At 38.3% G+C, this 14,359-nt stretch overlaps 1 protein-coding gene across 1 annotated transcript in view; it reads right to left on the bottom strand.

Moving 5' to 3' along the window:
* The window catches only part of LOC124605316 (eukaryotic translation initiation factor 3 subunit A), a 62,931-nt gene that overhangs the window by 29,556 nt on the left and 19,016 nt on the right, over positions 1–14,359 (bottom strand). Inside the window, exons 4-13 of the mRNA XM_047136902.1 lie at positions 12,645–12,795; positions 8,426–8,622; positions 7,346–7,558; positions 6,557–6,728; positions 6,043–6,357; positions 5,159–5,344; positions 4,492–4,839; positions 4,010–4,186; positions 3,603–3,767; positions 1,784–2,016 (exon numbers count right to left, since the gene is read on the bottom strand). Coding sequence (XP_046992858.1) covers positions 1,784–2,016; positions 3,603–3,767; positions 4,010–4,186; positions 4,492–4,839; positions 5,159–5,344; positions 6,043–6,357; positions 6,557–6,728; positions 7,346–7,558; positions 8,426–8,622; positions 12,645–12,795 — 2,157 coding nt within the window. The remainder of the gene's footprint in view (positions 1–1,783; positions 2,017–3,602; positions 3,768–4,009; positions 4,187–4,491; positions 4,840–5,158; positions 5,345–6,042; positions 6,358–6,556; positions 6,729–7,345; positions 7,559–8,425; positions 8,623–12,644; positions 12,796–14,359) is intronic.

Genomic DNA, 14,359 nt, shown 5'->3' with positions numbered 1-14,359 from the left:
ATGCAGGTAATGAACTGAGGAACCTATGTTCAGTCATTTTACAACTGCTTGATAAATTTTGGACAATTTTTGTTCCAGGCGAAAATGCCAGTATTAATGAATGTTTGATTAAATTTTGGAGGTAGGTATCCAGATGTTCTGTATGACCCATCAAACACAGCCAGATATAGCGCAAATTTAAAGTAATCATCTTCACAAAATTGATACTATTATAATCCGGAAATAAACATCTGGAAAGGAGAAAGAAAATAGTGATTTGCCTGTTAAATCTTCAGTGAGTGAAAAGATTAGGCTCGAAGTATGTGAGCAGGAGTGTACAACTAATTACACAGACAATTGAAACAGTTCTCTCAACTTGCACAGAGAACTACTAGACGGCAGTACTCATGCCATCAGTACTGTAGGGCCCAAGAGGAAAAATATTTAAATGTGGTTCAGTGAACTAGCATGATGTATGGGAAATAACATTTGCATTAATCAACAATTTCTTTGATGTGTTGACATGTACAGCCAGTTCCTATCTTTATATCATGTTAAGAGAATATATCACAGGATTTAACAAAATAAAATTGTTACCCACAAAATATGACAACGCTGAGTGCAGGCATCATCTAACACATTTGAACCAGCATCAAAGAGGAAGAAGTCCACACAGTTCTAGCTTAATATAGCAGAGCAGCTCTTTAAGAATGTGATTCTTCCACTGAAGCTATATGTGATACACAAGGGACAGGAAAGCAAAGCAGAAAATCCACTACGGTTTCATAGCAGCAACTGGGGACATTTTCCAACAAAAGCACCTCTCACTGAGAAGACAAACCACTTCTTACAAAAGATGCAGGGTCTACTATAATAAAGGGCTGTGTTTAGAAATCTGTTTTGCATACGTGAAATTGCTCTTCAAGTAGACAAATGCTTCACAGTGTAACACACACACACACACACACACACACACACACACACACACACACTAAACTGTTTGAATGTTTATACTACTGCATAACAACAATGAAACTCTAGATAGAGTGTCCAGGACGGAATAAAAATATGGAAAGGATAATTTGTTACCACACAGAGGAGACACTGAGTCGCAGACAAGCACAATGGAAAATACTGTTAAAAAAAGGCCTTTTTTTGAAACAAACACACACACACACACACACACACACACACACACACAAAACCTCTGTCTGTGTGCTGGGACAGCCATGCCCCACTGTTCGGAGGCACTGCCCGTGTGTGTGTGTGTGTGTGTGTGTGTGTGTGTGTGTGTGTGTGTGTGTGTGTTTTGCTTTGTATTACAACTGCTCCTATGAAAAGAGAAAATAAAATATAAAATATGGAGCAAATGTAAGGTAGCAAAATGAGTTGATGACACAAATAGGACTAACATTTAAACCATTCCAGAGCACTGCTGACTCAACATTGGATCCAGACGAGTGACGTATCTGCTATCTAAGAGCTTTCATTTTTAATTTATTAGTGTATTGATAATGTAGACTGCTAATATAAGTGTCAGTTCATAGGTGGTCAGGTAATACTAGGAATCTAACTGAAATGTTTCTATAAACTGGGAAGTTAAAATACACTTTACAAAATTAATATTTGCTCGTAAGTACAGTATCCAAAGGATAGGAGCAGACATAACAGCTGAACAGATTTCAGCATAAGAACACTTCACTCGCACCAAGAGGTAAATAAATGTTCCCTGCTGATTCTGATGGTAGTTATCTCAAACACTGAAAACAAGAATTTATCTAATAAATTTTATTTTTAATCTAACCTGGCTTCCTCCTCTTCTGCCAGTTTTTGCCTGCGTTTTTCCTCTTCCTCTTCCTTACGTCTTCTCTCTTCTTCTTCACGCTGCCGTTGCTCCTCTTCTTTCTTGCGTCTTTCTTCTTCTTCACGTTCACGCTCCCATTTCAGCCGCCTGTCTTCACGTCGTTTTGCTTTGCGCTCCTCTAGACGTTTCTTACGCTCTTCATCTAGCTTTTTCTCAAATTCCTTATATTTTTCCTACATTGAAAAAAAATTTAAATTTTACAACAGGAAAAAGAGAGGGGGGGGGGGGGGGGAGGGGGAGAGAACAGCATTCTTCAAATTTATTAGTTTTCCTGTTAAGACCTGCATACAAAACTTTCAACCACAGCATTTGCATCACTACAAAGTAAGACTGAATTTATGTAAACAATACTCTTATGACACCAATTTCTAAGGCTACATAAAGTCTCATTCCAAATGGATAAATGAAGTAAGCTTTTATTTTAATAGCTGATCTGCTCACAAACAAATATGAGTATGGAAACTTTAATAAGTAGACAAGGTGAGCATACATTTCTAATTTATGGGTCACCTTAAAACTAAGACTACTATGAAACATCAAATTCAATAGCATTGGAAACAAATGTTTTTTCTACACCACAGAATAAGAAAAATGCATAGTTGGAGTAATTCTGCTCTCTCTTCAGTTTGCTCTATTAGTACCTCCAGAATAATATAAATTCAATGGAGGTAGTTGACCATCAACTGACATTTTTATGGAATGCATTAATATATACTAAGATGGTATCTGTTCTTTCGGACATGTCTGAAAGAACAGATACCATCGGTGACCATGCAGCTCGTTAGAATGAAATTACAATGAAATGAACACCCTTAGCTGCTTACAGGCGTTGACATACGTCAACGGGGACGGATGAAAATATGTGCCCCGACCGGGACTCGAATGCATTAAGTCTCAAATCAAACCCTGCTTTAAACGGCTCATCAAAAATATCTTTTCATAAAGAAATTGGAGCTTATAAAATTACAAGACGACAATACCTGTCCATGAGTCACGTCCAGGAGCTGATATTTCAGTTGCACTAACAGACATTTAAATGTGAAACAACTATTTCTAGCTTTCAGAACTAGGTAATTCCTCAGGGAGAAAGAGTTACAGAGTTTGGGAAGGAAGGGTAGTTCACACTGACTGCAAGTTGAGAGGGACCCAATTGTTTTGAAGATGAATGGGGGGGGGAGGGGGGGGGGGTGCCAAAGAGAACATAAGGCCAAATGTAACACATTCGTAAACATGGTGTTAGCTTCAAGTCCAGGGATCACAGGACAGTTTGTTATCCTCTAGGATTTTAATTGCACTATTCATTTCATTTTTTATTTCTCTTCCCTGGAGTCCATCTTTATGTCTCTGTCTGTCCAATCATCTCTGGACTCAAGCAGGCAATGAGTACACTATTGATGCTTCCTCTATTTCTTTTCATCCCCTTTCTCTCAACCTGGAGTCTCAGCATCTATCCTTTCCAAAACCTGTCCCCCTCTCCTTCACGAGAAAGGAGCTAACAATGTTAAAATCTATTTTATTTTTAAATGTGTGTACTGAAGAGTGAAGGTTTTCAGTGACTGTCACAGAAATACTCGAAATCACAGACAATAAAAATATTGACAACAAGCAAGATCAAACAAAATGAACTATAATGTTTAACATGTACTACATCAACAATTGGACACAAATTTTAACACACACTATATTACTTAAAACGAAAGGATATATATGTTAGTTTCAGTACAATATTACAAAGTGTCCACAAACACCTTAAACTTACAAGATATACAGTGCGACGTTCTGCTTTTAGTTTTTCAAGGAATGCATCACGGTCTGCATGCATTCTCTTGAGACGCTCACGATGCTGTACAGCTATTTCACGTTCTGCTATCAGCTGGTTGATACGTTCCTGTTCTTGTTCTTCCCATGTCTTACGGTCTTGGATCTGTATTAAATAATTTAATACATTAAATAACATCAGTCATATCTAAAAGGAAACTTTAAGATACTTCAAATTAAATTACACAAAACTGATTTTCATTTAGATAACTATTCTTAAGTTCGAACATTTTGAAATTCTGTTTCCAAACTCCATCCCCCCCCCCCCCCCCCTGCCACACCCCTGTCCCTCTACTGGTCCCCTTAATTCTTCATTCTACACCAACAATAATTAAAAACATAACATACCTGCTTTTCCTTGAATGCTTTCTCAAACAGTGGTATTTCCTCAATTCGTTTAGCTCTTTCAAAATAGTCGACTTTCTTCTCCTGTGACTTCAATTTTTGCTGCATCTCTCTACGTTCTTTCATCAATTCTTCTGCTTCCCGTGCAGCTATTTGCTCTGCATCAAGTTTCTTTATATCCTGTAAAAATTGGTAAAATTAACTTTAGCTGTGAAAAAGTATAGTTTTAACAATACACAACATTCTTTAATATTTTGTCAATTTCTTGTTTGTCAACATGAATTAATCACTAAATTTGTTTACTAATATATTAATTTTATAATGTGACAAAATATTTTCACAGAACAATGATTGTTCTAATAACTGCAGGTAAAACTATAGAATAAGTAGTTTCTCTGGCTACTCCCTCTCTTGCAATACAGTTATACTACTGCAAAAAATAATACTGGAAGCCTATCATAAACATAAAATGTGATTGAACTAACATCTTCATCAAGCTTCTTGAGTATTTTCTGGCCATGCGAAGTCTGGGATATTTGCTGCATCTTCTCTTTAAGGTTACGGTCACGTATCTGTTGTATTTCAGACTGCTGCCTTCTGCGTTCACGCTCTTCACGCTCCTGCTCCAGACGACGCTGCTCAGCTAAAGCTGCAGCTCGTGCTGCCTCTTCCTGCCGCCGCATTTCTTCCTCTTCACGAGCACTGTTAAGACGCTCCAGGTACTCTTTCCTGTCTTCAATGATCTTGTGGCGAGCAAGGATGCGCTGATGTTCCCTCACTCTTGTTTCCTCATAATGTTGCACTAATGCTTGGCGTACTTTCTCACGCTCCATCTGTACAGTAATAAAACAATAAATGACAGCAAAAATAATACAAAAGCACACTTTTCTAAATGAATATCACTGTATTACGTACTGATGCTAGTCATAAATTGCAGAAGCTTGAAACCGCCATGTCCATCACAATTATCAACAAATAACAATAACGTTTTTAGTTTGTCAAATGTGATAACCTCAATCTATCTAAATGTAAAATGCCCAATGAACGCATGTGTAATTCTTTAAATCAAATGAAGCATCTGTTAAAAGCTTTTAGATTTTGTAACATTATAATAACCAACCAAATAAAGCAATTAAAACATGTCATACTAACCTTCTTGTGATGTGGGTTTATTGTGTTCATTGCACGATGTAAAACAGTTGCCATATTGACCAACTGATTTCTCACTTGCTCACTGGGCATATTTTGTAATGTTGGACCTTCAGGAATATCTTCACGCTGTGATTCCGATAGATCCATACCAAAATGTACACACTGTTTTGCATGATCAATGCGTATCTGAAAAATACAATTACAAACTTATTTTACTGAACATATCTTTGATTCTTCAGTAACTTATTGAAAAGAATGAAATACAAACAACAAATGCAATCCTGTGTGTTTCCTCTTAGTTTTTACATAAGCTTTTACCTTACATCAAGATCTATTTTTAAAGAACTCATTCATAATTAGCACCAGCTATGTATTCTGGTGTTTCAATTTGAAATATTTTCTTTTGTTTATTTCCTTCTGCCATTTTTTGGGATTTTTGGGGTAATTTTCTTTTTTCCTGAAAGGGGAGTCATTATTAATCTTGCACCCATTTCCCATTTGCTCTACAAAAAGAACAGTCTGTCTGAATGCCAAAGTTAGTAATCCTTAATAATGTTACCAGTTACACATTTTATCATGCCCCCCCCCCTCCCTCCCGCCGACTGTGGCTATTTACATAATCTGCATTAAAGAGAATGAAATATTCTTAGGTCAACTATCAAAGAAATTATTAAACACAGTAGCCATGAAGTTTCCTCATTTTTCTTATGGAATTGTAGCTACCCTTTCCCTTTACAACTAAAATGGTCAGGTTGGGGAAAAAACCACTAATCTGCGTATGCTGCAATGATGAACAAAAATCAGTAACTGTTAAAAGACTATGGACAAGGAAAGAAGAAAATATAATTTTAATTCTGATTGCATAACAAATTATAGGAACAAACCTGCATGTCATTGTGACGAACACAGTCAACCAATAGCCTCTCAAGGTGAAATGGTGACGCAAAACGTGCAAGTTCAAGAAGACGAGAGAACTCTATCGTCTGGTAGACTTGAGCTATTTGCCGCACAAGTCGTACAAGAGTTACATCTTGCAGTGCAGAAATATACTGGAATAGTGGCGAACTTTCATCCGCTTGCAATTCTTTTACAAGGGCTTCCACACGAGCACATAATTGGAGTGGATGAAACTCCACCTCTAGGTACATGTAAAGCTCTTGCAATTGTGGTGATGCCAGCCCAACCACATTGAATCGAACCTAAGAATGTAAGCACAAATTAAAGATTTTATATCTTCAGCAATTACAAAATCATTACTTAACTTTTGGATGAAAGGTGGTGATTCAATGTTTTAAGACCACAGAATCATAAATATATTAAGAACACACTAGCAAGGAACTGAGTTACACTGGTCTCCCAATTTTCTGAAAATTACTTCGTGGTCCAAAAATTACTTACTATATCCCTGAGTAGTGACTGGCGGGTAGGAGGCTGCGGCAATCCAAGAAGAATTGCCAGGCGTTGCGCCTTTTCCAATGGACTCTTATCCGTTTCAATAAAGCGATCAAACTCAGGGTGAGCTGACGGCAACGGAATTGCAAGTGTTGCCAGAAGCAAGCGACATGCCATTCTAGAATCATATATATATCATTGTTTAATTATCTGCTTTAGATCTACTACAACCAAATTCACTTATCTAGATTTACATTTATCTTGATTCACATTTTAGCTTTTGATGGCCAGGACGGAACACTGATCAATGTATTTTGTAATGATATGTACTGAGTGAGGGAACTTTTATATTAACAATTAACACTTCTGTAGTTCTAAGAAGCAATTTCCTGTATTACAGATCTGAATATCACTTGTAAATAACTTGAAACTAGTAATCAACAAAATCACATTTGCCACCTTGACTATTATGCGATTTTTTTGAATCCACAGCTTTAACACAACAGACTGCTCGTCTCCAAATATGACCATGTCACATAATAAGGCAACTTAAAAGAGAAGAGGCAATGTAACACTTCACGGGATCTCAGTGAGTTATGGGGTCAACAGACTATTCAGATATCCGCAGCAACTCAACTGTTCATCATTAATCCCATGAAAGACAGTTTATCAAATTTTAAATTATGTCTGTGGACAAATAATATCTGATCAGTAATGAATGTGGCTGCCACTGTGTTGAAAGATGAGAAACTACATAACAGTTAAAATACTACCTTGTACTATAAATATAATTACCTCTGAAGATCCTCTGGTGTTATGTTTTTCTTCATTTCTTTGGACAGTTGGAAGAGCTTAAAATGAGCAGCAGCATGAAAGAGATGGTTTCCAGCTTTCCAGAAAACCATGGCAAGTTTCTGATAATAATTTGCCATTGTCTTTGGTACAGGAGGCTTCTTTGATAAATTCATCAGGCCATGAATATCCTCAATAGCTTTATAAGCCTCTTGCCTGCCAAATTAAAACATTAACTTGCTAATATTAAAAGAAAAATTAACAGTTATTTGCATAATTCATTGACAACAATCTACATCTGTGCACTGCGCACCACACCCACACACACACACACACACACACGGGGGGGGGGGGGGGGGGGGAGATTTATCCAAAAATTTAATTTTTTTGTATTTTCTAAATGCTTTTTCTCACCACCTTTTCTATCTGATATAGTGATCTGTTCTCACATCGACATTCATAAAGACTGAAATCTATCTGATATAGTGATCTGTTCTCACATCGACATTCATAAAGACTGAAATCAATATGGAGGGTCAGATACAATTAAGTGGACTGCAATACATCAGAAGTATCAACTCACTATACACAGTAAAACTTGTGTAATGAAATGCCTTTTTAATCCAACTCATTGAAAGGGATACACAAAAACTCACCACTGCATCATCACTGATAGAACATTTTCCCTTTTAGTACTGTAAGACTATAGCTTTTGAAAACATGACTGTCGGTAAGAAATCAGACCCTTATGTAGGCAAGATTCCAAGTAAGCAACCGCAATATGTATGCAAGGCAAGAAGTAACTATGCAACGGTAGAGATGTCACATCTTCCCATGCCTACAAGCAACTACAGTCAACATACTTTAAGGAATAAATTAATTCATTTGTTGAATACTTATATGACAGGTATGAAATTTTGTAGCATACTATTTGTAAGAAACAATTTATAACAGTTTACTACACATGAAGCATTTTTAAATTAAAAAAGTAGCAAAGATGACCTGATCAAAATGGCAGGGTAGCTAGTAACGGATTTATTTATTTATCAGTATCTAAATTAACATTTGAGGTATCATACAAACCAGAGTTCCATTTGTATTGCTGAATCAAGCTGCACAAGGCGGGTATCAAGGTTGAGCTGCTGGGTCTCCGGTTTCTGAATACTGACATTTGCAGTCTGTGGAGGGAGCTTACTGATATCTTCTAAGTGCTTGCGAAGCTTATCACAAAGCTTTCGAAACTCAGTCTTACGATTATATTTCAAACAAAATGAGAAAGCCTGTAACAGACAGTATTACAACAATATGAGAAAGCATGTAATCAGACAACATTACAGCAAATATCAATCTAATTTCGTGTGTGTGTGTGTGTGTGTGTGTGTGTGTGTGTGTGTGTGTGTGTGTGTGTGTGTGGGCGCGCGCGCACCAATTAAATCTTTATATTCTAAGCAGGTCTGTAACTGGGCCAAGAAAATTGCTACCCTCTCAGTGCAGCAGATGCAGCAGAGAACAACACGCTTGAACTCAATGGGTGCTTCACAGCCCAGGTCATCTGAATCCTTCCATCTTTTCTGAACTACGCGGATGGGAGTTATCCTTGCAACACATTCTTTGGTCCCATAACCCTCCTGACCTCAATCTCTGCTGACCCACTGTTTCCACAATCTCCACCCAACAGTTTCCCCTTCATCTGTCCTGTCATCCTCTCCCAACCGTGCCTCCACGTCACCTACATCGTGTGTCACGCCTCACTGACTCTGGTACATTTGTATCACATGCCTAGACCATGCATCTGCCATCTGTCCATCTCACATTCCTATCCACCAAACCTGCTGCCTCTTTCCTAGTCTCCAATCACCCATCCCACTTCCTGCTTCTCACCCCCCCCCCCCCCCCCAGCTACCTCATAATTGTACACCAGCCAAAATGCAATCCTATTACAAATATTTACATTTCTGCCAGAAAACTCCTATCATATTTATAAATGTCAAGTTTTTATACATAAAGCTATGTAATATTTTAGATTGATTCCACTGGCAGATTTGGACTAAGCAATGGCTGTTCCACGACACACATTAACAAACAGGAACTACACTCTTAACTTTTTGAACCCAATTTGGCTCTCAGTAAAGCATAAGCTGCATCACCTTTGGGCTGATGACTTCTCACAGCCTAGGATGACACAACCCACTCATAACATGCTTTGCACTGTGCAGGTGGCCACTCATTTGTCATTTGAGGGAGTTCGGGAATAATTTAAGGAGATTGGCAATGATTTATCAGTAACACTGAATAGTAAAATTTTCTTTTCCTTCTTTCATGTTAGAAGTCGTGTGTGTTCAAAAAGGACTGCTCTCACGACTCGAGCTCCAGAAACAGCTCATATTGCTAGCCACACATAGTTCACATGGTGGGATACTGCCGGTGATGCACTCTAGCAGGTTTTGGCAGCAGCAAGACACCAATAGGAAATGTGGAAAGAATGTCACATGGGGCACAGTGTGGATTCTGGAACAGGTTCTCTCCTCAAAGCTGTTGGAAGTCTGAACACCTTCCCTATGTGTGCCCTGTGTATCCCAAGTACTGAATCATAGTATGCTTTTACCTAAGTCAGTCCTTATTATTCATCATAAATACCCTTTGGATGCCAACTCTTAAGCTTTTCCCTCAGCCATCTGAACAGCATATATCAGAATAGCCCTTTCAGTAACATTTATAATCACAAGAATACTCTATCTCTGGAATTAATTTAAAAAAATGAATTCTGGATGTTATAACAGTTTAATTTGTAAAAACTATGAAAAGTGCTATTATTGAGACATCCAATGAGCATAAACCATGATTTTGGGGTTAACTTTGGCTGCAGGAATTTCAAACATTCAAACACCATCTTGCTTGTGAGCACGAAAATTATTTAGCTGTTACAAGGCTTACATAATCTTCACTATTACTTCGTTTTTTTTGTTACTTTCAGACACTAGCTTTTGCAATTACCTTCACACTGCATTCATCTGATGGTAAATGTCACGGTTTTCAGAGTCTGAATATTTTAACTTTCATTAATACAAGGGTCGTTTGCTAACTCTGGTAAAAAAGTGAGAAAAAAATGTTTTTTTTTTCCCCATAAACAACTCACCTCACTTCTCAACATAGTCTTCTTTGAGGCAAAATATTCACTGACTGCAACTATCACTTCCTCATTTGATGATTTCTTCCCAGCAAACCAAAGTTTCAAGTTAGGAAACAGCAAAAAGTCACTTGGGGCTAAGTCTGATGAATAGGTTGGATGAGGAACCAATTCAAAACCCAATTCATGCACTTGTGCCACTAACTGCTAATGTGCAGAATGGTGTATTATCCTGGTGAAGCAGCACTTTTTCAACCTTGGTCTTTTTCCTGCCAATGCACTTTTCAAACAACCCAATAAAAAAGCCTATTAGGGTCCAGATATGGTTCTGCCTTTTTCCAAGTAAACTATGAGGATTATTTCTTTGGGGGGAAAAAAAGGCAGTGAACATCACCACACCAGCTGAGAAAACTGTCTCTGCTTTCTTCAATGCACTTGTTTTGATTACCATGTTGACTCTGGTGTGTAATGATGGATCCACGTTTCAACAGTCGCAAACTGGCGAAAAAAGTCTTGTAGATTGCGATCAAATATTGCCACACATTGTGCTGAAATGGTGTGCCAGATGAGCTTTTGGTCAACTATGAGCAACCACGGCACCCACTTCAAACACAGCTTCTTCATAGCCAACTCTCTGTGCAAGATATAAGGAGTGTTCAAAAAGAAATGAACTGGAGGCATAATTACAGAAACCAACATCTGTATGTTAGAGGTATTGACCATGGCTGTAGAGACACTTGCCCCACTGCAACAAAAAGCAATGAATGGCTGTCTCATAAAATTCCCGGGGCTGCAATGTTAACCAGTTTCGCATGTACAAGTGGATGTCGTCGTCCGAGGTGAATTGTTTGCTCCTACGCTGACATTCTTCTTTGACCAAGATGGCCCCCTTCTGATTCACTTCCTGCAGCACGGAACAATAGTGAACGCCCAGCATTACTCCCAAACCTTGAACACACTTCGCCGAGCGATCAAATCAAAACAACCATGCAATGTCACCCATGGGGTCATCCTGCTCCACGACAATGCAATGCCTCATATGGCCAACACAGCTGCGGCACTCCTGCAGAAATTCAAATGGGGAGGTTTTCGGCCACCCTCTATACAGTCCGGACATCTCCCCCTGTGATTACACCATTTTTGGTACCCTTAAAAAGGCTCTGGGGGGCGAACAATTCACCTCAGATGACGACGTCCAGCTGTACGTGTGGAACTGGTTAACATCACAGCCCTGGGAATTTTACGAGACAGCCATTCACCGCCTTGTGTTGCAGTGGAACAAGTGTCTCAACAGCCAGGGTCAATACTTCTAATACACAGGTACCGATTTCTGTAATTATGCCTCCCACTTGTTTCTTTTTGAATGCCCATTATATTATGCACTCACTCAGTTGAGATGCCTGCAGTCTCAGCAATCAACCAAATTTTTACTTGCTGGTCTGGCATCGCCATGTCATGGATTTTGTCGACAGTTTCCTAAGTGGTGACCTCAACTGGATGGGGAGAGTACACTTCATCTTTGGTGCTTGTCCGATCACATTTAAATTAATTCATCCAAAAGTAAGTAGTCTATGGTTCACAGTCCATGTAAACTATTCTCCATTTTCAATCACAGCAGGCGCACTGACCAATTCAGATTGTTGTCAGCAATAACGTACCCCATACATTGCAGAAATTCTTTTTATGACCCTCGGAATAATCAAGCTTACCTACCCTGAAGGCACAACAAAAACGTTCCATTCAGTCACGGAAATTTACAAGACACCTTTGTATATTTAAAAATGAGATTATATTAGTTTCATATTATAAGGTTCTAAAATAATGAAATCCACATAACATACTGTGTACACCTTAGCACCGCAGAATTGAACATAAATAACAGAAAACATCTTGGCAGCAATCATGTTTACAATCCACTGATCTTTAGATGTGGTGTAACTCCACCTGGCATTGTGAGTATTAGCAAGTGGAAATCAGTGGCTTTGTATTAATGGCTGTAGATGGGTGGTGGGATATACTACTTACTAGTGATTTTAACAACTGTTAACGTACCGTAAGAGTTATTCAGACACATGAAAACATATTTTTTTCCATACTTATGGAATAGCTCCCTCTGATACTAGACCACAAACAACTTATATATAACTATTTTACATAGTGAATGAACAACAATACCATGCGAGCAATATCGTGGTACAATGTCTCCACATGGGCATTTGTTCGAAGCAGTTCCAAACATTGACAGTACGATTCCCACAAGAACTTAACCCAAGGAGTCAGAATTGTCCGGTCACTGCGATCTTGGGCATCTTCTCCACTGACAGCACTGAAAAAGAAAGAAGTTGAATCTAATAAACAGTTCTTCATTTAATCACAACATTTTCGTTGAGTTTTGTTCCCAGTTCACATCATTCTCAAACCAAAATACTTATTACTTTATAATGAAACTTCTACCATTTCACACAATATACCTATTACAAAAGTTGAGAGCAATCAAGTACTTACAAGGAAAGTTGCTGGAGGTGAGCGCACGCGCGTGTGTGTGTGTGTGTGTGTGGGCGTGCCTGTGCAGCGCGCGCATTAAACGTCACTACAAGTTGCCAAAGATAATTGATACTACCTTGCCTAATGATACAGCCCAATGTTTGACACTTATGGCCATGTGGTGCTTGTGTGAAATGTGCTACATCCTTTGCTCAGTGATACACCTTGCACATGTCACATAGCTAGTCGTCACATTTCCTTAGCCACATGGTAAGCCATGTGCTTCTCGGCTTGTACACTGCAACAATGCATGCTTGCTGACATAAAACTGAGCCGCGTCTGGAACGAGGGATAAGGGACAAGTGCCACTCGTGGCCTTCTCACACACATTCAATACTCTAGAGCTTGTAACTAAACAATTTATTTCTCCTACTGAGGTAAGGTAGAACTGTTTTCAGTTTTAAGCTTTTTTCCAAGCTGGTACTATTGGAAATAGTGTACCCTTGTATTCCTGTCAGTAACCAAGCAGCCCAGGAAGTCATTTACTTATGTATCCACCCTGGATTACAGACATCAGACCTCTCTCACATCCTACCAGGAGATTTAGGTTATTTTCATTGCAACACACATCATAACAAGTCTTACACATGATATAAAATCCAAGACTTTTAACAAACTATAACAAATGGTGGAAACAGTAGTAGTTTAACACGAGGAAAAAAGTTTATATTTGTTCAGAAAAGTAGAACAACTACTAGGGCACTTATAGTTTAACATATCAGCATCCTGGAGCAACTTCTGATATACATTTTTTTCCATTTACTACATGTGGAATATTTGAAAGGCACGTGGCCAGTTGCCTCCCATGATTATGTAGTCACAAAAGGCTCAAGTTGCTACTCAAATCTGATGTGGCAAGCAGAGCAAGAATATTTTAGTCAATGAAATCACAAGCCATGTGAGATATGTACATATCTTGTAAACATTCATTTTAATGATTAGAAAAGTAAGAGGAGTCATAGTACATTTAGCTTTGGCGATATTAACTATCAACTAACTGCAACAGTGCAGTAGCAATATCAACGAAAAAGAGAGAGATGAGAAATAAACATGATCTTCAACATGTACTGCACTCTAGATGGCCAAGAAAATAATAATTCACAACCATAACATTCAACAATATCACACATTAAAAATATTTTTATCCGCAGAGCAAGAAGAATCTAGCTAACAACTGATGAAATCAATACCTGGAGAAAGGCACAGAAGATAATTTATAAAACTATTTGATCTTTAACCAGATTTAAAAGAAGAAGAAGAAGGCTTTTATGTTACAAATAACTGCTTGAGAATCAGACAACATGACTCAGGATTGGTAGGTACATGCCATAATCACTAGACACAGT

This window comes from Schistocerca americana, chromosome 3 (assembly GCF_021461395.2).
Source record: "Schistocerca americana isolate TAMUIC-IGC-003095 chromosome 3, iqSchAmer2.1, whole genome shotgun sequence".
Taxonomy (NCBI): domain Eukaryota; kingdom Metazoa; phylum Arthropoda; class Insecta; order Orthoptera; family Acrididae; genus Schistocerca; species Schistocerca americana.
Note: the sequence above shows the minus strand (reverse complement) of the source record. Positions and strands in the feature narration are given on the sequence as shown.